At 30.4% G+C, this 26670-nt stretch overlaps 2 protein-coding genes across 5 annotated transcripts in view; both read left to right on the forward strand.

The window, feature by feature from the left end:
• The window catches only part of LOC130443245 (glutamate receptor ionotropic, kainate 2), a 101586-nt gene extending 86202 nt beyond the window's left edge, over positions 1-15384 (forward strand). For 3 of the 4 annotated variants that reach the window (XM_056777779.1, XM_056777777.1, XM_056777780.1), the window contains 8 exons: positions 8938-9228; positions 9731-9934; positions 11219-11416; positions 11711-11803; positions 12033-12330; positions 12394-12647; positions 12805-12956; positions 13033-15384. In XM_056777779.1, coding sequence (XP_056633757.1) covers positions 8938-9228; positions 9731-9934; positions 11219-11416; positions 11711-11803; positions 12033-12330; positions 12394-12647; positions 12805-12870 — 1404 coding nt within the window. In that variant the 3' untranslated portion in view covers positions 12871-12956; positions 13033-15384. Of the gene's footprint in view, positions 1-6087; positions 6346-8937; positions 9229-9730; positions 9935-11218; positions 11417-11710; positions 11804-12032; positions 12331-12393; positions 12648-12804; positions 12957-13032 lie in introns of all 4 variants that reach the window. The other variant, XM_056777781.1, reaches the window with a different exon arrangement.
• A 1669-nt stretch (positions 15385-17053) lies between these two features.
• Positions 17054-26615, forward strand: LOC130443192 (cyclin-dependent kinase 5 activator 1). Its single transcript, XM_056777706.1, has 2 exons — positions 17054-17928; positions 19556-26615. The coding sequence occupies exons 1-2, from the start codon at positions 17179-17181 to the stop codon at positions 19958-19960; spliced, it is 1155 nt and encodes a 384-aa protein (XP_056633684.1). The 5' UTR covers positions 17054-17178; the 3' UTR covers positions 19961-26615.
• The last annotated feature ends 55 nt before the right edge of the window (positions 26616-26670 follow it).

The following is a 26670-nucleotide window of genomic DNA, read 5'->3' on the forward strand; positions in this document are numbered from 1 at the left end:
AAAATAGCTCTATGACAAAAATAACTTTAATATAATTATGAATTTATCAATAATAAAATCTATATCTTGATCATTTGAAATGTTAATTCCTTATTCAATGCTACAAGTTATATTTCCACATCATTTCATTTGAATGTCTTCTTAGTTCGCTTTTGGTGTGACAGAAGTAATTGACACTTCATCAAAACATAGGCGTTCCGTATCATTTTGAAAAGGTGTTGAAATTTTCATCAATTATCAATGATAATTTGTTGAAATACTCTATTTAAATTCCATTTTTAATAATTTATCACGTACGAAGCGATGGAGCATTATCATGAAGCAAACTCTCACTTCGGCTGATTTATGCTGCTCTTTTTGTCGATAATATTGTCGCAATTGTCTTAGTAAGTCAAAGTAATGTGCCACCGCATTAACGATTCCTCAAAATCAATTTAAAGAATACCTTTGCAGTCCCAAAATATTGTAGCCATCACTTTTGGGTTCTTTTTGCGATCTTCGCTTTTTTGCACGGGTTTTCCTTTCCAAATCCACTCCGCTCAACCTCTTTTGGATGTCGAATTAACGTTAAAAGCCATAGTTTCATCACCTGATACAATTGATCTTATTAAGGCAAAACTATAAAAATCGAATTCTAGATTTTTGTCATCATGTCACTTAGAACTTTCCGCACGTGGGTCATCGTCTAATGATTCTCGTCCACAGAAAAACAACCGAGACCAATTTTCAATTGTTGAAAATGACGGACACAAGTCACCGATTACCTAATTTTATAATACGATTTTCAAAACAACTTTATTCAGCGTTTCGAGCTCTACTATAATAAAATGGTTAGACATAGCAAGTTGAAACTTATAAAGACCATACTAGCATGTTTGAGAAAGTTGAAAATGACTGCTTTATGTGTCATAAAAATTAACGTTCTTTAGCATTTTGTTTCTATCCAATTTATGAGAGTAATCTTATAAATTAAAAATTTATCAATGAATTTAAATCTCAAAACGATGAATTGACTGAAAATATACCGATAGAAGTATGTGTATAACCTTCGATAAAACGCCAGGAACTGCGTGAAAGTTTTTATCGCTCCAACTATCGCTGTAACCAAAAATATCTCCACAGGGAAAACGTTTTCTATCAGTATATCCACTGTTGAATATCTACCCGATACACTTGCTCATCAACGTCCAATTTCCTCTGCTATGTACATACATTGATAGCTATTACAAGGCGTATCAGTTCGTATTTTGTTACATGTTTGGGGTGTTTGTGTGAATGTGTTGATACCCGTTACAATCAGAATGTGATACGTGTTCAAAAAAATAGTCTAGTCAACATAATCTTTAATTATAGTGAAGAAAACAGTTATAAAATTATGAGTAGAATAGAGGATTAAAAATTACTGAATATTATTGAATATCTTTTTCTCGACATATACAATAAAAATTCGATGCTCAGGTGTGTGACTAGAAGCAAAATATGTTTTTGAATGGTCTCTTAAAGTTAAAGGCTTTTAACAATTCTTCCGATTTGATGGATCGCTAAAAGGGAAGTTGTAGCTATATATAAAAATAAAAAGATGAAAGGTATGTATTAAGACTTCAAAAAAATATTTTGGAACATCAACTTGCTTTTTGGATTTATTTATAGAAAAAAAAATTTTTATTCAAAATGTATAACATATTTTGAGGTATGATTATGAAAAATTAGAATTTGATTATTATTATTTGATTTAATCAACATCTTGGTCATAATATAATTTTAATGAATACAAATAATTCTGCTAACGATCTTTCGGCTTCGGCTGAGTAATTTATCCCGTTTCTGCGGAATGATGATTATTTACAAATTGAATCCATTTTGTATCCCAAAAAAATGATACTCGCTCCCCATTCTTTTAAGTACTTTCTCTTTTTATAAATACAATCAATAATTCTACCAACGAATAACCGTAAGATTGACGAGAAGAAAATCTCCAATACGGACAATTTGTGACAACTTTCCAGTTTACTGTGTTTATGCCAAACTCGTTCCGAAACTTTTACCCGGCTGCAACTATATATATGTTTATTTTCGCATGTGTCGCATTCTATTTCCTTTTTTATTGACAAACCTAACTCACGGGATTCCAGAGATGGATCAGCGCTTCAGTTCTTAACAAACTACGGTATTGGATGTACAGGGTATTCCACAAGTTCGTTTTGCGATATTACCTTCATAAATACCTTCATTCTAGTTTCTATTTGAGCTGGATTCAGTAATTATTCAATATTTATTTATATGTCATCACATTATACATATTTTTTATGAAAATAAGATTAATTATATTCTTATTTTTAAGGTTATAAACGTAAATTGCAAGCAAATAGGTTTTATGAATGCAAATATACTTCTTGAATAATAAACCCTGGAGTTTATTCATAACGTGCACGTTTTCAAACTCTATTAGTGTCTTCTCCCTTTTCGTTTTTTTTTTCCAAGGCTCCGGTCCTGCGCTGTTTGACGTTGTCAATTTATGTCAACGTTATATACTGAACCAATTGAATTATGAAACTGTTTTTAACTCGATCAAAGTTTTTATTGGTTTTCCGATGCATTTGCCGATAGAAACATTCACATATATTGTCAGTATTTTCACGATTCACTCCCGAATTTGAAATCAGAAAAAGTTGCGTGATAAGCTTGCGACTTGAACTTTTGCATTGTATCGGGATGTTCTTCTGTATCAATTTACTTGTCTTCAATATTTCTTTGGAAATGTACATTGACGGGTCGGTTAACTAGCTTCGGAGAAACGGCAAAATAAATTACTCAAAAACTATCAACTTTTATAAATTTAAAAAATAAATACTAGACGCTGGTACTGTAAATATATATATTATTTTTCAATGTGCTAGAATTTACAGAATTACTCTGTATAGATTTTGAAAAAAGTCATGTGATGTAGCTTCGTCTATTTGCAAATGTTACATGCTATGCAGAATATTCTCGTTATCGTTCCGAGTCTCATAAAGTCAGTAATTTTTCATGCTTTCGTAATGTCAGGTACGTGAGCAAGCTATAAATTCTCATTTCGAGTAGCATCTTCTTCAAAAAAAATTAATATCGTTAATTCAACGTATGAATTTATTTTTTTAAAATATGTTGAATGAAATTTTTTTTTTTAAATATTGATTAAAAGTATACAGATAGAATCGTTATTTCGTAACGACTTAATAACATTTTTCAAATAATGCTCCTTTTATATATTTTGAGTTTTTCATAATCTATCGAATCATATATATAACGGGTGTCTCAAACATAATACAGAAAATTGATATGATATGATTGATTATGATACTCTATAATATTCATTATAGAAAGAAAAAGCAATATAATATTAAAGACTAGTTTTAACAATTTAAGACATGTTTAAATTGACGCGTAAAAATTTTAAAACCGACAATACTTTTGAGACACCCCCTATATAACCATAAAGTCCGCATAATCCTACATTCGATGTTTCCAAAATGACAATCTCGTGGAATAGATATTAATTTAAAATTGATGAAATTTGAGAAACTCTTTAAAGAAGTGGGTCAACCTTTAAACTTCAACCGAAAATCTAGAGATTGAATCCATCTTTATTTAGGGTTTAAACCCATGTTAGATCACTTATTCTAAAAGTTGATTAAAATTTTTCACTCAAAAGAATTTATATATATTTTCAAAGAATGTTTCATTAATTTTTATTTGGCACAAATCATATAATATCTCCGAAACTTTTTTTCTGTCCCTTCGTAATTTTTTTTTAATTTTACTTTGGAACGTAGACCATTTGAATGTATTACACACACTGTAGACCAATAGAAATTACTGATGTATGTGTAGAAATCTTTCCACACTATGAACAATTTACTGCGTAACCTTCCATTTCGATTCACCAGAGTTCAGTCGGCGTAGACACATACATGTTATCACAAACTGTTTTGACGTTTAAATTGACGTCAGCATTAAACCACAGACTCTATATATATATATATATATATATATATATATATATATATATAGAGAGAGAGAGAGAGAGAGAGAGAGAAAGAGATAGAGAATCTGAGAGAAAAAGAGATGGATAGAATTGTTTCCCATGTGAGAACAAGGGTAGGTTTGGGATTCTATGATTAATTGAAAATTCCTCTACAAACGTGTATATAATCTTGATTAATTTATAGATAATCATGGGAAAATGATGGAGAGTTACCGAGGGACAAGAATTATGATCTTGTTAATATATTAGGTCACGTCAACTGTCGGTCATTATGCTATCACAACTTATAACAGCTCTATTATTATATGACTAATTTGCTGAATTGTTTCTGTTTATATTATGGACAATTAATTTGATTCATAAAATTTCTTCACTTATTATATCTATATATTTAGTCATTTTTGTTAAAATACGTTCAAAATTGTAAAATTTCTTTCAAACTTTATGGTCAAACCTCGTAACGCCATAGCACCAAATTTTACACACAAATTGTCAGATACAAAATTCAATTAAGAGTATTGTTTTCAAATTAAGGATAGAAATAGTGACCAGATATCAAATTTCGAAAAAATAATTGAAAAAAAAGCAGTACAAGTAAATTAACACGAATTGCGGTTAGCAACAAAATGGGGGTCTGGAGTTTTCTATTTGTATTTTCAAATTGTCTCGGATTTTTTGAACCTTTACAAGTTTTCCCGTTAGTTGTTTTCAGAAATTATCTATCTAACGATATACTAAAAAAACAGAGTTACGTAGCTTGTGACTTAAGCCGACTACATAATTATCTCATATGAAAGGTAGTAGTTTTTACTTTTATCGATATATAACAAATTAGTTTGCACATATTACATTGTGGAAAGCTGAAGTTGGCATCTTCAGTAGCTGTGATCAATTTAATGTCAAAAGTAAGACACAACCAATGACGGCCGGACAAGTCGAAAAACCGTCACTCAATAAGTAGTGTGAGAGACACACAGATGGCGCTCCCATTGTCAAATCTATATGACGTTTATGAAGTACCAACTTGACTATGTGTAAAATTTTATGATATTCCGTCTAAAAAGAGTGGCAGCCATTTGAGCGGAGCTGCTTTTGTTATTTTCAAAACAATGGATTCAAATATTGTTCATTGACTATCTCTAAAAGCGAGAGACAATTAATAGCGAATATTACATAGAGTTGTCGGATCGTTTGAATGCAAAAATCGAGAATAAACGGCCTCTGTTTTTTATTTATTTATATAATTACACTTCGAATTACTTTCTCATCCATCGTATAGTCCAGATCTGGCCCCCAGTGACTACTGATCTCAAAAAAATGCTCGCCGGTAAGTAATTCAGCTGAAACTGACGCCTATTTTGAGACAAAAGACAAATCCTTCTACAAAGACGGAATTGAGAATTTAGAGAAGCATTGCAACGATTATATATTTTTCTTCTCATCAACCGGTTACAATGCAAACATTTTATTGATTTTTATAATATAAAACGCATTGCTGAGTCCTGAAAGGTTCTCAAGATCTATTAGGGCACTATCAAATTACTAGCGCGTTTCATTCAAGATACTAATTATTTTTTCGTCTCGCCCAGTATAATTAGTTTATAGAATATACTCCTGAACGTCTCTGTGTATTACTTCTTTCACAAATATCGAGTTAAATTGAGTGAAACAAAACTTTAATTAACAAAGTCATAATTTTTAGAAATAATAGAAAAATATAAACCGACTGTCTTTGCTAGCTTTTCCTTTATCGTCAAATTTATGATTTTTTAGATCGTTAAGTCAATTTATCGGAGTCTGGTCGGTCGGTAACACTGGCCAGCTTTAAAATTTATCGACAAAAAAGTGAGTCGAATATTCCACTTCCATTTTATGTAAGTACGAGAACAAATCTCGAAATGGAATGCAAAATAATTAAAACGATTAAAAATCAGACCAATATATTATACGAGAGTTTTGAATTCTTTAAAATACAATCAGCTTAATGTAATGTGATAAAAGATTTATCATCCTACGATAGTGTAGTGATAATGTTTCACTTATACAAGAAGCTTTTTTTATAGGTTCCTACTAGCCAACCTACGAGGTTATTTTCTTTCATGAATCCTTTGGCGGTGGAGATATGGCTGTACGTCTTAGCCGCATATATTTTGGTATCGTTCACTTTATTCGTAATGGCGAGATTTTCGCCATACGAATGGAATAATCCTCATCCGTGTCACCAGGATTCTGATATAGTTGAAAACCAGTTTTCTGTTTCGAACAGCTTCTGGTTCATTACCGGTACTTTTTTACGACAAGGATCCGGATTGAATCCCAAGGTTTGATATATTTGCATGATTCCTGCATGCAACATGTAGAAATATTAAAATTTAAAAAGTTATAGGCATATTGATTTTGATGGGTAATTTCGACTTGTATAAAATCAAGCGTTAACTTATAGAGTAATCAAATCACTAATTATTATCAAAATATTCCAAACAAATTCGCGGACATGTCAATATTTATTTAAAAATTGAATAGTTTTCGATTGAATTGCAACACAAGTTCCCGAACTTTTTTTTCGTGTAGACCATTTAAGCTGCTGAGAGGGGTTCACCTCTAACGATTTGGTAAGCCTTGGTATATGAGATGTGAAAAATGAAAATTCTACCATAGGGTAATCATTTAATTATGCCGATCAATTTTTTTATATACTCGATCCAGAAGAAACGATTTCAACTAAGAAATGCATTTCACAAAATAGAACAAGATTAAACTTTTTTTTGTTTGAGTAATGTTTCTACTTCCAGTTCTTTTTGACTTTGTGCAGTATCTATCCTCTGAGAAACCATCAAAAGATAGAAGCATTCAAATTTAAAACCCTTAAAGCATCAGAGTTCCGTCTCCTAGACTTTCGATAAAACAAACAGCAAAGATAATTGAAAAATGTGGTGACTTTGTTATATTATCATACATTTAACAAGTCACGCTCAGATTGTTTAAATCATTTATTTTGTAATTATTTAACGACTGTATGGATAGGAAAAAAACGTATATAAAGAGAATTTTCCTTTTAGAAAACTCTCTGTGAATTTCCACAAAGCAATTTTGCTTTTATTGTGCTCGACGACTGCCTTTTCTACTGAAATTCGACAAATTCATACAACTGTATATAAAGTTAATGGAAATTTACAGTCAGGTATATTACTCTGCTTGATTAATATAGAGCTTGTTTTTGTGTAATTATCTAAGAGAAAAGCTTTCCCGTTGTTTTGATTTTCAAAATTCTATACATTCTCGTTTATCCATTTCCCAATAATTATGTTTTTCTTTCTTTTGCACTCTACTCTATAATAAAGAATTTTCACTAAATAAAAAATTACAATGAGATAATTACCCCAATGAGGGTATGAGAGAGGTAATATCATCATCGTCCTTGAAAATAGTTGTGTAGAAGGCTCGAAAGGAAATAAATGTTGAAGGGAATTTAAACATCTCGAACCAAAAAAAAATGAAAACCATTTCCACACATAAACCCAATTTTCCGTTTTAGTAAATAACATCGTTCATCATTTTATTTTCTATAATTCCAATGGGAAAAAGAGTAACAAATTCCATTAAGTCATTCCATGTTGATCCATGCAAAAGACTATAACATCGTTTAGACCATGCGCTTGGTTGTCTTCTTTTGAAATCGAATAGAAAATCACTTGAAAAGGAAATTTCTCTCTATTCCAGTCACAAGGAAGCAGAATTTACTGCAAAAAATCCTAATCACTTCCATATAAATTCATATCTACTTTTTTTAAAGACTTGTTTGAATGATCTTTCATATTTATTTAATTTATCTAATTCCGCTATCTGCTGTATAAGTTAGGTACCAAGAATAATTTATTAATTATTGTAAAAACTGACAATTAACTCGTTATTTCGATTCAATAGTATTTTAAGATTCATAAACATTGAAAATACCATTATTAAAGACACAGTTGTTTAAAGTAAGTCCATTTTCTGGGTGAATATGAATATTCTCTTGAACTTCTTGTCTGATGTTAATTTCATTTGAAGCTGTGATATGTACATCTATGCCAGAGGCTTGGCCCAGATTATGTTCTGAAATTCTCCTCTTATTTTCTAATGAACTTTGAAGATAGCCTTCGGCTACACTGTTGTATTTCCATCGTCCGTGCTGCTTTATTTTCAAAATGTCCGCTTCTGAGCTAACGAGCGTCGGAAACAATGCCCTGAGTATCTTTTGACATTAGGTAGACCAAGGTACTGAGCAATATTTGGTGGTAATTTTCCAATAGTATTTATGTCCACGGATACATTTTTCATTATAATATCGCACAAAAAAATCTATCATACTTTCCAGCAGGAAGTAAACAAAATTTAACACCAGCGACATCTCCAGCAGTGACCACAAATTCGCGAATAACATGTGTTTTGATTTCTGAATATGTAATTTTGAAAAATTTGCCTTTATAAGATACGTCTCCTTCACGCAGGCTTCCACCTTCTTCAAAATCTCCGATTTTTTTCTTGTTATCCATCTGACTGTCCCTGAGTAAAGCCAAAAGTATACTTCTTGATATTGATATTTTTGCATACGGTGCGCGTTCAAATCTCAATATTGATTATGTAGTGTTTTCAAATTAAGCAAGTGAATAGTGCCTTTTCGTAATATTCTCCATATTTTTCAAATCGCACCATTGTTCAAATTTTTGGTAGGTCAGGACGTATCTACTTCTTAATTTTTCGGATATTAAACTACCCAGCATTTGCAGAGTCTCTTACTTCAAATGGAAAGTCTGACTTCTGACTTGTTTATTGTTTTATTGTTTATTTGATGTTATAAAAGCGCGGAATTAGATAAATCGTTGAACGTAAACACGTTATGAAATTAACTATTGTGTAACTTATTTTCGAAGGTATCTGCTCGAGCACCGGCAAAACTTTTTGCTTTTCTCACACCATTGGCTATAGAAATTTGGTTATACATGGTTGGCGGATACGTCCTCGTCTCTTTAACAATTTGGATAGCCGCCAGAGTGTCTCCCAAAGAATGGAGAGAAATCGAGCCGTGCGATGAGTGTCTATGGAAAAAATATGGAGAGGAGTGCGAACATTTTTCTTACGACGGCGACGGCACTTCTGGAATATGCAGCGACGAAACAGACGACGAAGATTCCGAGGGCTACTTCATCGATAAAATGCACAGGGTGCGAAAATTTTCAACTACTCTAAACGACAAAAACATAAATTAAAACATATTCTTTCATTCGCTTAATTATTAATTTAGTTAGTTTTTTCTGTAGACATAAAATTCGTAAAATGATTTTAATACGAAAACTGATGAATTACTTATAAGAAAAATGTTTAGTTTCAATTATTTTCCCATAATTTCGTGTCAATTCAAAATTTTCAGCAGTCTCAAATTTCATTGTCGATCCGCGTTGCTCCCGGATTTTCCGGATATTGTCACTCAGCTCTTCGTTGTAGGCCTCTAAGGGTTTCTGTTATCATAGAACTAGGAGGGATAATTGAAAATTACAGCTGTTTGAGACAGCATTAGTCTAGATAGTTGTTGTAACTAAATTAATGATCCACAATATTTTGAATTCGATAATTTATTTCAAAATTCAATCCCTTATTTAATTGATATTGTTTTTAATACACTTTTTTTATACCTATAGATGCTTAATTTGCATATTTTACGTTTAGAACCTTTCGCCAGTAGACAATATTTCCTGCAAACACGACAAAGTTGATTTTATTTGCGAACATGAACACGAACAGGAACGCGAATACGAACTAGAGGAATGCGGTAAAAGTTTGGACGTCCTCGAAAATGGATTTACTTTAGGAAACAGTTTTTGGTTCGCGATAGGGTCCTTAATGCAACAAGGATCTGATCTTAATCCTAAGGTATTAACCGTAAAATCACTGTTTTCGTTATCAATCGCTAGCTGCTTACAAGTTAGGTCCAATAGAGATTAGCGTGTAACCGATATAAATTTTTTTTATGGCAAGGAAAATGAAAAAAAATATTTTAAATCATTTTTTTAATATTATATAGACTTTGGAAAAAGGTATAGACAGGTATAGACATGTAAGAGATCAGAACTTCCATACCCTTCACGTCAAGTAATACTAAAGAAATACTTTAGTATTTTAATAACGAAAAATTTATGAAAGGACATCGCAAAGACTTAGAACATAAAGAACGGATCAAAAAAAAAATATTAGGTTTCATAAAAATAGTTTATAGAACTTAGTTTCTATCGTAATTATGCGTATGTATCTCGATATTTTGTATTAACAATGGACTAAATATTGATTAAATACGTAATTTTGAGAATACGAAAAGATTTAATTATAAAACTTATTTTTTTTACTGATAAGAAAAAATAAGATCACTCTTACAATTAGAGGGTGAGTCTGTACGGAGCAAGTACTAATCTTAAAAATGCCTACAATTCAATTAACTGATAAAAAGGGTCAAATCCCGAGAGAGAAAATAAAAAATTTACTTCCTATACAGAACCGAACCGACGTTTTTTCATACATGTATTTCAATGTCTTATAGAACAAACCCTAAATTTGGTTCGTCGCTGTAAACGGAGATAAAAAAATACGCGATTAACATACGCGGAAGTGAAACAAATGTGTATCATTGAATAAAACTTTAAAAATATTCTCTACAATCGAAAATTTCGTTTTTGAAGCACTCAAAAATACTTTATACGCTTTCATTAGTTTCACCTTTATGTTTATAATTGACTTTTCGGCCTCGATTAAACTTTGGACACTTATCAAAAACTGACTACAATGCAATAATTTGATCGAAATATCCCATTATCCTGATTAGATATGCCAGGATTCAATAATTTTCAGTTTATTTGAGTAAATAAATATGAGAAGCAATAAATTATTCTCACGTCTCAATATAATTAAAAATAGATATCGACCTGTCCGAGAATCTTGTTATTCCTACTAGCTTGTAAATATTGAACCTAAACTATTCATATTCATAAACAGTAGAACTAGAGTTAGAAGTTGGATATTTATTAATTTATTATAGGACACTTAGCGGCTTTAAATGGGGTAGAATTAATTGTTGTTTATCATTATAAACATTACTAGCTAACGATCATTGGTTCGATCCTGTTCCTTTCGTAGTTTAAAACACGATAAGATTTTTATTCGTAGGCCACGTCGACCCGCATAGTAGGCGGTATCTGGTGGTTTTTCACTCTCATTATAATATCGTCGTATACGGCGAATTTGGCGGCCTTCCTCACAGTGGAACGGATGATTACCCCCATAGAGAGCGCCCAGGACTTGGCCGAGCAAACGGAAATCGCTTATGGAACTTTGGAAGGCGGAAGCACTATGACTTTTTTCAGGGTAAATTAATCATATTTTTTAGATTTTTCTTTCTGGTTTTGTGCGGATTTCCATTTTGCAACGTTATATCGAATGGAAAAACTTAAGAGCAGGTTAATTACTGCTACTTTAAAATAAAGACTAAAACATAAGCGTTATGAAAAGAAACCGGTTCCCAAGCTGTACATTTTCCCTTATTTGCAAAACTGTTGGAAAAATACATTTTCGAATGAAAATCCATAACTAATCTAGAAGCTAATAAAATAGCTTATTGTCTCATTCAAAGTGATTAATATGTATATTTATTATGTTCAGGATTCAAAAATTGGTATTTATCAAAAAATGTGGAGATTTATGGAAAGTAGAAATCCCCCAGCATTCGTTAAATCTTACGAGGATGGCGTAAAGGTAAGAGATTGGAAATAAGTATTATGTTTTAGAAGCGTCGATCTACTGTCATATTACTAAAAATCATATCGGTGAGAACGCGAAGAAAACATATTCGCCAAAGGGAATTGAATAGACGCTCTTATCTATTCACGACTAACTAAAAATAATGTTATATACTTAGAACTATGTTATAATAAATTGAAAACATACTTTGGTAAATTGAATTTTTTTCATTTTTATTTTTCAGAGAGTTCTGGAAGGCGATTACGCTTTTCTAATGGAATCGACTATGCTAGACTATGCGGTACAAAGAGACTGTAATCTAACACAAATCGGTGGATTATTAGATTCGAAAGGATACGGCATTGCCACTCCTAAAGGTAGTCCTTGGAGGGACAAAATTTCTTTAGCTATTTTAGAACTACAAGAAAAAGGAGTCATTCAAATCTTATACGATAAATGGTGGAAAAACACCGGAGACGTTTGCACAAGAGATGACAAAAGTAAAGAATCTAAAGCGAATGCTTTGGGAGTTGAAAATATAGGTTGTATAATTAACTAATAATTAATAATAAGTTACGAATAAATACATGTGAGAAATGTTTTAGGTGGGGTTTTCGTTGTTCTACTTTGCGGTTTAGCATTGGCAATATTAGTTGCTATTTTGGAATTTTGTTGGAACAGCAAGAAGAATGCCCAAACAGATCGACAATCCTTGTGCTCCGAAATGGCGGAGGAGCTCAGATTTGCCGTACGCTGCCATGGATCTAGACAGAGACCAGCTTTAAGAAGATCTTGCACTAGATGTAGTCCAGCGACGACTTATGTACCAGCGGCACTCGATCTACCACATCTCAATGGGGTAACATATTCTCAAACTTATTTATTTGACGGTCTATGTCGAAAATATAGTTGGAAATTATTAGGGCCTTTGTAGTTGAACAGAAATTTGAAAAACATCTATTTTCTCAATACGTCTATTATTTCTCGATTTTATCATATTTTTTTTTTATTTGAAGGAAGGTGTTATGTTACCAATGTTAGACGTAAAACGATCTCCTATCAATTATGAAGTGGACACCTAGCGACGACTCCAAAGTGGAGGCTATTCGACCTTCACTTGCCCTTCTAGTGCCATAAGGGATTGTTGTGGAGGTCCAGTATGCTCCAGGTAATACATTAAATAAGCTTCATAAGATAGTTAAAATCGAAATATTATACCTAAATCTTCATTTTTATATCTTTAGACCACAACAAAAATCAGCAACACTGAATTATAAAGTGGAACTTCACTGCCCAGACATCAATACTAAAAGTGCTACATTGGGTCGTAGTCGTTCGGGAGGTGGGCCTCAAAATACATGCGACGTCGTTCAAAGCGGACTAAACGTATCTGATAAAATCCTTTGGAAGTTCGAGTGTGATATCGGTAGTCCAAATAGTCCAGATGTGGTGAATAGAACGTTACCAGATGCTATTCAGAGTAGGACGACCACTTTGTGATAAAGTTAGATAGAAGAATAAAATTAATGATTCTAAGATAGAAAAGGAAGAATTCTACGATGATTCACAATCGATCGAAATATTCTTCTTTTTCTGAGTACCTACAAACTAAACCAAATCAAAAACGAACTGATGTTTGTACCAATTGGATTTACACGTTAAGATTAGATATTTCGAATATTTTGGATGGTTTTTCATTATCAAGATGCATGTCAAATTTCAATCAAATTTTTTATGGGTTTTATATGGAAATCCAAGTTTCGATTTTATTACATTTTTCATGTTCAACTCGAGCAGTAATTTCTGAAACTAAAATATATGTAAAAATATTTGTGTCCAATTAACTTTTTTAGCATTTTACGTGTTTTGTTTTTATTACGAATTCAGTAAATATGAGGTGCATCTTGAAATTAAGGAAATGTTTCGAAACAGAGTATTTTGATTGAAAATGTAAATAAAATTTTGATATTTGGAAGGATGTGTTTGTTACCTGTTCACCGTCCATTTAACATTTTCTGTGTTTGCGACGACCGACCATTAGACGTATTCAAAAATTACGAAGCAGGAAGCAGGATGAAATATGAAATTGTTTATTCAGGCACTTTTCAACATGCACATTTTTTTATTTTCACACCACTCGATTGTACCAAAAGTCGATACAATTTTTTTATTTCAAAAAAAAAACTCTCTTTCATTGGAATCCCAAAATACTTTCTATGATAAAATTGTAACTTCCTAATAAAATACCATGTATTTTTTCATATTTTACTTATAATGTTATGCAGAATTTAAAATTTTGAGCTCGTATTATTTTAGAATTCTTTTTGTTTTGTAATTTTTGATCGTCAGTTAACGTGAAAACCCCAATATAATTTAATACATGGTAGAGACGATTTTTGCTTATAATATTGAAGAATTGTTCATGAAATTTCGAAATGTAATATTTTGTAAATATATTTCGAAATATATATGAATGATTAACAAATAAAAATATTCAAATAAGGTTATTGTCAATATTACACTCAGCATTAAATAGTTGTTTCTCAAAATGGTTTTTGAAATATTCATCTAAAAGGATTACTGTGATAAACTATTTGAACTTATTTTATTTGGTAACTCAACACCTAACCGACTGTTCAAAAAGTCCTATTATCTGTATGTTTTCAATTGTTAAGAAAATAATTGAATATTTCATAAAATTAAATTTCTGCCTTATTGTATAAAGCTTTAAATTATTTTCAACTTGAATAATTATAGTGATATATTTTCGTCGAAACACTTTTTATGTGAACCTACTAAATTATAGATGTTTTGTGAATGTAAATACACGTGATTTAAAGAGAAAGCAAAAATCGTCTTTATTCTTTATATAAACATATATCATATTTGATCATTTAAAATTATTCATTCCATTTATATAGCATATATTAAAGACTTTCACACCTCCCATGTATATTTATTTAAAACTTCCCTTATAGGGATTCGAAATTTTTACCATTTCCGCATGATTTCCTCATCGATTCGTCATAAATTTAATTCGTTTACAGATTTTTTTGTAAATGTCCTAATTCCTCAAGTTCCTAATTTATTAAGTACTGTTTGTATGATAGTAAGTTATAAAAACAACAAACTGTTTCTTTTCCGAAGGTCTCACCAAGTGACAAATATGAGCGACTTTTCATAATTGATATTTCATTACTTTCAAACTATATGAATCTAGCTCTATTAAGAGATTGTTCACTGAAACATAATATTCATTAGAAAGATAGATAACGTAAAGTGAAGCCGAACGAGTGACTGCAAAACATGCAAGAGAAGTCTATAATGAGTTGACCAAATAGTGATGTCTTTAATATATGACTACAGTGATATCTATTGAAAACATTCTTTGAATAATTATTTTCGATTATTATTGTTTTTAATACATATTTCTCTTCAACAATACTTTTATGAGATATATATTGTTATACAGTAAAATCTGATTTCAGATTCAGGTTTTCAGTGTTTATATTGTTGATGATTTAGCTGTTTATCATTATTTCGAAAATGTTATAATGAATGTAAATAAATTTGCTAATAAATAGAATAAAATCGAAGTATACCAATTATTTAACCTAACCAAAATAACCTTTGCTAAGCTTAAATTATTGAAGGAAGATGATTAAGGATTCACATAACCTCATTTTATGATTTCATTTTCTAAGTAGTAACTTTTCTTAAAAAAGCCTCATAATGACTCCTAATGGATAACTTTCTTCAATCAATTAATCCTCATATGAATTACACAAAAATAATTCTGTTTAATAGTACTGCTATTAATTTTGACTAAATTATTATAACAAAACCATAGTCCAAACGAAAACAATAATAGAAGTCAATTAATGTAAACCCAACTTGGGATAAAAAGGAAAACTAACATCATGTATAACTGATATAATCATTTCTCCTATAGATGGCAGAAGTAGTTTGCTTGAGCAAATAATCACTAAAATTCGTATATTAAATATATTATTGTGAATAAGTAAAATCCATTACGAAATATTCTATGCTAAAAATTGTTTTGAGTCCTCTATATTACTACAAATAAGTTTAATAGCCACTGTACCAATAACTTCCTTACACTGCCACCTGTTGTTGAAAAGCAGTAAAGAGCCATAGGTCTCTATATAGGAACTATATTTATAGTAACCTTTATTATTGTATTACAGATAACTTTTTTACACTGCCACCTGTTGTTGAAAAGTAGTAAAGAGACATAGATCTCTATATAGGAACTATATTTATAGTAACCTTTATTATCTTATTACAGATAACTTGTTTTCACTGCTACCTGCTATTGAAAACTAGAATCAGTAAACATTAAGTACACAAGGAATTTTTGGTCGTATATATAATTCAGATGGATCTTGTTATTTCATAAAATATTGTCAGTAGTTTAAATGGCATAAAGAAAATTTATAATTCCATAAAATAGTATAGTCAACGTCGTTTTCTAAAGATTTAGATAATAATGATTATGAAGTTTAAATATTTTATGTTGATATTGTTTCATAAAAATTGACATCGTTAATTATACAAAAGTACCTACTTTATATTAATAACGCAAAATTTAGTGCGATTATTTCAAATATTATCAAAAAATCATCTGAGTATTTTCTAAATTTATTATAATTCTACCTGAGCTAATACAAGTCTTTCATTTGTACCTATTTGCCAATAAATGTTGAAAATTTTGAAAAACTTTAATTCGAAGAATCTCTTCCAAACAAATTTTACCGAAAGTACGTTTGTAGGTTTTTTCATTTAGTAAGGAGGTTTTGTATTCTTAAGAATACAATTTAGTTGCAATGTACCGCAAAATAAAAAAAAAAACGTGAATTGTTTCACCACATTTCTTATTGGGGTATAATAATGGTTCTTAATATATGGAATACCTCAAATTATCATAAATCATTAATATTACAATGTCTGTCGCTTCGGGGTAAACGAAAAGTGTTAGTTTTTCAAGTCGTTTATCCTATTGCTTTTAACAAATATTACCTATAAAAAATTTTTATTTTTCAATAAAAAAAACTTGTTAGAAAGACTTTTTTCACTGTATAATCACGTATGGTCATTATAGGAATTTTACGCGACAGTAAATAAATAACTTTGCAAGGAGTAGAATCGCATAAAACTTCGCCTCGAATCAGGGGGTGGTTATATTGATTTCTTATGACATCACGGGGGTTGCTAGGAAACTCTGGCGTCGGCGCCACGATGCCTACACAAGATCGAACCCTGGGCTAGCATTGCAGACGAGAGAATCATTGACATTAACTCCCATATTATGAAAAAAATGTGTTAGTTGTTAAGTAGTGTAAGTTTAGTTAAAAAAAAAAAAAAAAAAAATGGGCACCGTGCTTAGTTTTTCACCGCGCGAGCGACGTCCCGTGTATGCATCGAGTACAACGGGCGATTTCACATTAAATAACTTTTCCTACGAACAATTGAATAACGTGAAAAATCGCGATTCGAAAAGTAACTGCAGTGTAACAAATTCCAACAACCACAATTTGTGCAACAATATTAATAATAATGAAAACGCGAGGATTATATCGGAAAAAAACGCCTTGGAAAAAAATTTAAGAAAACATTCCTTGTTCATAAACGCGCTATCCTGGAAGCGATTCTCCACGACAAACAACAACAAAAAGAAACTAGACAACAACAAAAACAAGAACATAACAGTGTTCAGACAACCTCTTGTCGATAATGTTCATCCGGTTATAGACAAAAACAAAAATATCCATCAAAACAAACATGGCTCGTATTATTCGAATTCGAAGAGCACGTCAGCTTTAGCCTTAGACATTGTTAGAGTGAATAACGCAAATAACAATACTAATAATCATTTACACTGCGAGAAAGTCGTTAATAAACAAGTTATATTAAACCAGAGTTCGATCAACTCGCAAAATCAGGTTGTTCCCGTTGCTGCACCCAAAAAGACTGTCATCCAAGCTTCCACCTCTGAATTATTGAAGTGTTTGGGGATGTTCCTACACGCCAAATGCTACAAATTGAGAGATTTTCAAGCTGGAGATGCCGTCATGTGGCTAAGAACTGTTGATAGAAGTTTATTGTTGCAAGGATGGCAGGTAAATACAATCGGTTATCGCGCATGATTTTTTTATATGAGAAAATATATTTTTAGCATTAGTTTGAAGGGATCCAAGATGTATAGAGAACTCTAATTGCAACCTATTCTTCCTAGGAATTATCTATTCTTATTTTATGTTTTATATTAAAGCGTTATGATTTTGATTTCGCTAAGAATTTTCCTAAATAGTTTCCAGATATAGTCAATTACGTATTTTTAAATCTGAATTTACGTATCCCAAATTTTCGATACTAAATTTCTTAAAGCTTCTCTATATGACGTTCATTGTAGATAAGAGCCCTTAATCAACACGTGTTTGTCAAGTAACTTGAATTTTTGTCGAAAATACAATAAAATTTCAAATCAATTCAAGAATATCACTAACAAATTTTCTTGTATATTCAATGGGAATTTTATTATTGATTTTGTTTCATTCACAATTTATTTCGCTAGATCACAAATAAACGAAGATTGTAATAGAAGCGAAAGACAATTAACTCGAACTAATATAATTTCGGAGCATTTTTTTTTTCATTGCTAAGCGTGGGTAGATTGAATTCTGTATTGTACGTCATTTTTCAATGCGCTGCATCTAGAGCAATTGAATGTTTCATCGAGTTGTGCACGCAAACAATTACAAGAATCATCACCGGCCTCTAGAGACGCTCGGCGGAGCTGCTATATCTATATAGCGATTCATTTATTATCCCGAATCTAGGAAAAACTCAGAAAAAGTATTTTCATGCTTTTAATTTCTGATTTGAACAAATTTAGTTTCTAACGCTTATATATCCACAAAGTTTGTTTGTTATATATAAAAAAGCGTGTGCGGATACAGGAAAAGTATTTATTATACAAAAATCTACGTATGTTAAACTAATTTTATAGATATTTGTCAAATTCTTGTAGTTTTTTTGTCACGTTTATAGTGTCGAGATTTATCATGGAAAAAAAATAACCTTTTGACGGTTATCCTCTGATTGAAATAGAAACCGTCTTAGTTATTGTATAAAATTTTGTAAATAATAATTTACTATGGAAGAACGGTGTAAAAATTTAATGAAATTTGTGTTAGAGATCGTAATAAATAATTTTTTCCAATCAAATGATAACAAATATTCTCAAAATAGTTTTATCCAATAAAATAAATAGAATTCTCAGGTGTGTAAACTTGAGATTTCATTATTAATCCAATAAAATCGACCATAAAAATTTCTCACTCGAGGCTAAGGACCGACGCTCGACGTAGTTCAGAAATAGTCGTCTGATTATTTAGACGGCGGCGCCGATTACCAGACATCGATCCTAGCCTACTACAAATCGTCCAACTGTAGTATGAACCATGCTCGAAGTAAGCATGAGGTCTACATATTTGGAAAATTGGGAGGGGCATAGGAAATTTTTGTTTACAATCCTGTTTTTTATTTTTTATTATAAATGTGTTAATTCTTTCTCAGATATCCATATCCTTTTCGAATTTATGCATTTAGTCCGTTGGTCAGTGGGTTCGGTTTGCAAAAAATAAATAGTCTATTCGTCCATATCACTTATTGCATTTAAAATGATTGAGCGAAAAACATAAAAATTCGCTGTCGGCAATAGATTATATGATTGTTTGATTTTAGGATGTGGCTTTTATCAATCCAGCCAACGTAGTTTTCGTCTATATGCTGGTTCGAGATCTAGTGAAATCTGACATAGAATGCGAACAGGATCTTCAAGCTGTTGTTCTCACTTGTCTTTACCTCTCCTATTCTTATATGGGAAACGAGATATCGTACCCTCTGAAACCGTTCTTAGTGGAAGACTCTAAAGAAAAATTTTGGGACAGATGCCTCGATATCGTCGATAGGCTTTCCTCCAGCATGCTGAGAATCAACGCAGAACCGGGATACTTCACCGAAATATTTACGGAATTGAAAGCTTGCGGTATTGGTAATATTGTAGCTAACAATATGGCTGCTGTGGGTAGTCAAACTGTACCCGTATCTGTAGTTTCGTGTAATTCTGGTGCAACAACGCCAGCTTGACGTAAGGAAATTACAATAGTGAAATTGAGTTTGGCTGATTTACCAACAGTACCATGTGAAGTTTGAATAAATATTTTGTATCTTCCAAATGTTACTGTAGTTAGATGGAATTTGACAAATCTGTCATACGGTGAGGCCAAATTTTTAGATAAAAAACCCGTCGTCGAAATCGGGATAATACCGGTTGTAGTTTTAGTAGAGATTTTTGAGGAACTTTGAAGAACGATTCTTTTCTAAAGTTCTTTGGGAACTAAGTTCAATTACTAAGTAATTTATGAAATTGATAATTTTAAGTCTTAAATTAAATTTACAAACTTGGGATGAACCTAATGATTTCAAAACTTTTCGTAAATAGTAAATTTAATTCCAGATAGAATATATTTATAGACAAAAGGTGCGTACCTGTTTGATCGATCTGTCAAATTCTCGATTGAATCGTGGTACCTAATTATTTTCGTTAATATTTTTCTCGAAGACGTAGAAATGAAATTTATCTCTTCTTGTAAAATAAATACATATAATATAGAGATATCCTTTCTATAACTGATTTTATAGAAAACGTTTATCCTTATTCACAGATCGATGAATGAATATTTCGTAACCTTGAAATACTTTTTGCTTTGTTGAAGGAGTAATTATATTTTGTCCTTGAATAAATTTCACCGTCTTGATTATATATTATATAAGACCGTTGGAAATGGGTCGTTTTTCGTTATCGAGAAAAATCCAATGGATCTGCGGAAAAAAAAAACTGGCGACCCGAAATTAATCATATATTTCACGCAAACCGCACATTAATTAATATGATGATTCATCGATTAAATTAATAACCAGTTTTTTAAATTGAAGTAGATAATAATTGATGAGTTGGTAAATTTAAATTCCACGTTTTTTTATTATGCATTCAAAACGGAAAGCTATAGATACATATTTTACAATAGTCCACATAATATTTGATTAAGTTAAGTTTGAATTATAAGACCTTTGACCCACCAAAGCAATGTAACAACAAAATTCCATATGACACAAACGTGTAATTGTTCCACCATAACCACGATGTTTTTTACATTCAATTTAGTGGACAATGCCACTCCAATGTTTCCAGATGTCAAACAAACTATTTCTATATTTCGATCTTCACCAAAATATGCTTTGGCTGAAGTAGCTATCCAATATCAGATGTTAAATTTAAAAATAAAAAACTGCATTGAAATGAAGAAAGAAAAAAATAAATTCAAAAAAAGTTCAACAGATCCTGTAATCAATTCGGTTACAAAAAATCGAAACTTGAAAGATATTTTTAATGTGCAATAAGCGGATATTCAAAGGATATAAACGTAGGAAACACCCTCTGGTGACATCGTGTTACTGATGCTCTGTTTTGATAGGACAACGATCTAATTGGATTTTCCTAAATTGGGTCTACTCCCCATTTGCTTTTTGCTGTCAGTAAGGAGTCTACTGACGCTGAACATTTTCACAAAATATAATTACTACAATTTTAATAGTTGAAAATAATTTGTACTAATCATATTTGAAATTCTCGAATTACGTTAAAGCAAATGGTTTGATTGTCATTACATTCGTTTGTTTATATCTAGCAATATAGAAAAATTTAGTATACAGTAGAACCTCGATAAGATAAAGACCAAGTTAAACGTTAAATCATTTGGGGTTTTTACATACTAAGGATTTAAGTAAGGAATTAATTTACAGAGCTTTGTTTAGAACTAGGTTAAATACAAATGAAACTCTGAAATCTTATAAGTTTATTTTATTATAAATAAAAAAGTTTGTTTCGAACAATTCACCCTTTCTACATCCATTTTATTTTCAATCTTAAATAAAGAAGAAAAATCATTGATTCCATGATGTACAAGCTTCTTGAAACCTTTCAATCAACCATTGCTAGATTCAAAATTATGGATTCGTAGTGACTTTTTCCGTCCATATGGGTCAGCAACACTGTTTAAACCATATAAAAAAACGTTGTTCTAAATCAGGGCATCCAGTCTTTTACATAAAAGACTTTCTCCCGATTTTTGTTTCTTCAATAATTTTAACTTTGTTTGTAATACGTGTATTCCAAACTTTACTGCAACGTCTTTTTCTCTTTAAGCCATTTTTCACATCTTCTCAGCATATATAAGTGCTTCAATTGGTAAAAACTTTTTTTGTTTGCAATTTCATTCGAAATTTTTGTGAATTGACAGAGGTTATTACGTTATCGAGGTTTTAATTTATTTATTTATAAGTAAAAGGTATCGATAGTGAAATAAATTATATGTTATGGAAGTGTTTTAACTTCGTATGTTCGTCGAGTTAATTATAAATTACTAAACAGTTTTTGAGTTTGAAAATAAATAAAGGCAAATATTACATTAATGAAATATAAACTGTAATATTTCTATTAGAAATCTAATAATCGTAATCCATGTATTATTTGTGAATTATTTATTGGCTGGATATAATATTGAACTTGAGATATGACGTAAATGTGTTCATGATTGTACAGATTGTTTTAAATTGATGGAATACTTGTTATTTTTGATTTATTTTCCGTGAAAATTGTGTGAAATGAACAGTATTAACGCGGTTATTATAGTAATGTACGTGGTAGACAAGTGATATTATTAAAAAAAAAAGAGTTTTTGTAAATTGATAATATATATATATATATATATATACATATTAACGACCATTCGTTTTCAGATGAGTATTGTGTGAAATGATTATTGTAAATTAAGCTGAGCCAGATTATAATATTACGTATACACGATAATTTAGAAATTTCTTTTTCTCTTTGAAATGTCCATCTTTCGACAAATACAGAAACTATGTAAATTTCCGCCTTGATAAGTTACAGTATCTTATATTTTAGTTTTCAAGATGTAACTGCTTCATTTAAAAATCGCCGATGGAAGAACTGCGTTATAAGTCGCAGAAAGTAAATTTCTAACTGATGGTGTATCATTTTTTACTGAATTAAACCGAAAATTCAGTAAATAGGGAATATGCACGTATTTTTTTTATATTTTCGATCAACTTTTTACTATAACTCTATAGATAATATAATTTATTCTGTCAAAGAAGTCAAAATAATTTTTAAAATAAAAGTATCTGTTGAGTTTGGCTTGTTTGTCCAGTATTTGTTTACTTCAAGTGTGACTTTATACATATTTAATGTTATGATATCTCTAAAAGTCACGGAAAAAGTGAAATTTATCGTCAGAAGAATAATCAGAATGTAAAAACACTTTGGGATCACAAAAATAAACAGGAATTTTCTTCAAATGTCATCTGACCTCACGACAAATGATTTTGCGTTTATAAAATTTAAATTTCGCTCGCTTATTTTGAGATTTTCCTCATTTTATACAATGGAGAAAAAATTAAATGATGGTTTTAAATTATCAAGTATATTTAAACCACATGCATATTCCGTATTGTTATTTTTTTGAATTTTGATACGTACCAATAGAGACACGTTTTTTGAATAATTGAATACTTTCACTTTTTAAATTATTGAATCGTATTCTACCCTACGGCATTCATGTATTTTTTTCTACTAAATATTTTTACAAATCTTGGATTTATAGTTTGATACAGTTTTCATTTTCCAAAATTTGCTATAACCGCAATATATTGATTTTTTTTATATTCCAGTCCTCCCTATCAAATTTTTCGTTTCGACCCATGAATTTCCCTTTTTTAAAAATTTTCCTTGCGTGTTATCTAGTCTTATATTTTTTTGAGAATTTTACTTTCCTTAATTTTTTAGTGGTTTCCTCCGTACGGATTCTTGTTTCGATTCAAATTTTAAATCTTCTCTTATAATCGAATTTCCTTTCATTGGTCTAAGTTATTTCATCTCTTCTGCATCAATTTTATTTTTGTTTCTTTCCGTCATTACGCAAGATTCACAGCCGTATGTGAAAATTGCTTTGAACACTTTCAGTTTGGTTCCTTTAGAGATTTTTTTTATCCTTATTATTAATTCTAAATCCCCTTTCTTCCAACACAATTCCCAACTGGTTCCTCCTCAATCCTGATTTCGATTTTTCGGTTCGCCAATACCTTAACTTTAGTTTTCACATCGTTTTCTGTCAATATTTGGTTCCAGTTGATCAAATTTTCTTGTAATACTTCTAATACTTCAAAATAATTTTCTTTTTTGTTGTTTTCCCGATTAACTCTTATAATTAGATATACAGGATGATTCTAAATTCACGAGGAAAATTACAGAATTTCAAGTTTCTAAGATTACTGAAATTTTAGACAAAAAATAAAAACTCAATTCTAGTTACCACCTTTTAAAGGTGATATCTCGTAAAGGAGTGAGGTCAGAAAATTTTGTTAAAGGGCATGTATCAACTCGTGCACTTTGTCGAATGAATTTAGAAACACCCTGTATATCTGACAAAAATATTCACGTATATTCGACATTTTTTTATAATAAACTAAATGCCGATGGATATTTTCATACTTTTTTTTTAATAATTTGTTATAGCGATAAATCTCGATGTAAATTTAATGGAAAATGGACGTTAGAGGTAAATGAAATGTTTTTTCTATTATAAATTAAAAAAAAAAAACTGTAGATATTATCGTATAAGTAGTTATAAAATCGGTCGGGGTGTGTGCAATTTTAAATATTTCTTCCAAGTTACGAAAAGAAATTATTAATTTATATGATAGAAACAGTAATTTCTATAAAAATCGATTTAGAAAAATTAGATTGTAAAAATGATTTAGATGAATACGAAGTTATTTCTTTCAAGAAATGTATTGAAACTTCGTGAGGTTTATTAGATGCGTGATAAACTAGGAATTAATTAAATGAAAAATGAGATTAAATATAAATAAAATTAGATACATTTTTCGAAAAGTTTTTAGATAACGTCATGAAATGGTAAGAACTTAACATAAAAATGAAGAAATACGATAAGTTTGAATGATAATGTTTATTAATTGTACAGTAATTATTATTCTTTCGTAACTTGGAAATAATTAATAATAAGTTTACAAAAAAAAAAAACGAAGTAAGTCGATTAGTTTAGGAAATCCGAGGAGTAGTAATAAAGCTCTCTAAATTGTAAATCGGTTTTAACTTATTGAAAATACGTTTTTCGATAAAGAAAAATCTACCGTAGAATAATATTTAGATAGTGATAAGCTATTCATTTGTTACAAGAAGCATTCAACATACTTTATTACGATATAATACAGAAAGAAAATATTGGTAGCGGAAAAGCTTTAAATCTAATATTTTTTAAGAAATCAGGTGTAATTTTCTTTTGAAAATTATGTCTTAAAACAGATTTTCGACGTCTCGCGTATATCTACTGTCAAATGTCTAATGTCAAATATGATTTGACATTAATCATATTTGAAAGTGTTTTAATGGATTTTTGGAAAAATAAGCTTATCCTCAAAACAACGATGACAACATTTTCTATTATATGAAATTCATCACAAATTCCATACTTTACAACTCTGTAAATGTATTAAAAATAAATAAATCGTTGCAACTGGTTTCTCTGACCTCGACGTGGTACTGAATTTACTTAATTTGTTACTTACAACTTCGAAAACAAATAAAATTCTAGAATTATAACATAAAAGTCCCGCTTCACGTGGAATAAAACAACAAGTCAAAATATAATGGAAGTTGTTTGATTGTAGATACAATGCGTGGCAGCAACTAACCGAAGTTGAAATTGAATGCATTTCAAAACAAAAATCAACAAAATGGTAAATTTATCATAGAAGATGAAGCGTTCCAGTCGGTCTGATTGATCTGACATTTCGTTGGTTGTTAAATCAAAAGGAACTAGATGTTTTTTCATTTATCTATTTATCTTCTTCTTCTTCTATGTATAGAAGATTTTTGAACTTTTATCCAGCTGGACATTTATTCAACTTGTCGCCTCACCTATACATTCCATCGTCCATATCAAACCTCTAGCGTCGTTTTTGTTGAATTTAGTAACATAATTTTCTAGAAAACAGTATTTGAGCTGAATTTCGATTTGAAATGGTTTTATTTACGTTTACCCCCCGAAGAAGGAGTATATATTATGTTGAATGCTTATATAAATAATTGTTTAACGTTTTCTTTTTTGTTAGCGTTCCATTTGTTGTTAGCCACATTTTGTGGTGTGACGTTTGAGATTGCCATGTTGATTTTTAGCAATTTATTTTGTACAGGATGTCCACTTTCAAACTAATATTTAGAATCATCTAATTTTCATCATATTAATACGTTAACTTTTTTATAGATTTCATTTTCATCGATATACGATAATGAAAAAATGGAAATAATCACTATTTTCTTTTGAAAAAAGAAAATTTATTAAGATAAATATGAGAACCACAAGTAACTACGAAAATAAAATTCAATTTCCGTGGTTCAAATGATATTTTTTCAAGTAATTTTCTATCAATATAAAAATTTTTTGAACTATTGATATCTGTGTAATTTTGCATTCAAGAGTTGGGAGTAATAATGACCATCCTGTATATACAATTTTCGATATGTTATTTGTTTTTTGTTCACTCAAAGTAATTGTTTTTTTTTACTAAATTTTGGTATGATGTGAAATTTGTCTAGTGATTTTTGATTGATCCTCGTTGATAATAAATATAGATCTGAGCAGTAGTTTTATTTCAACCTGTATAACATGGATTTTAGTATTGTTATTTATAAT

Source organism: Diorhabda sublineata, chromosome 4, assembly GCF_026230105.1.
Source record: "Diorhabda sublineata isolate icDioSubl1.1 chromosome 4, icDioSubl1.1, whole genome shotgun sequence".
Lineage (NCBI taxonomy): Eukaryota > Metazoa > Arthropoda > Insecta > Coleoptera > Chrysomelidae > Diorhabda > Diorhabda sublineata.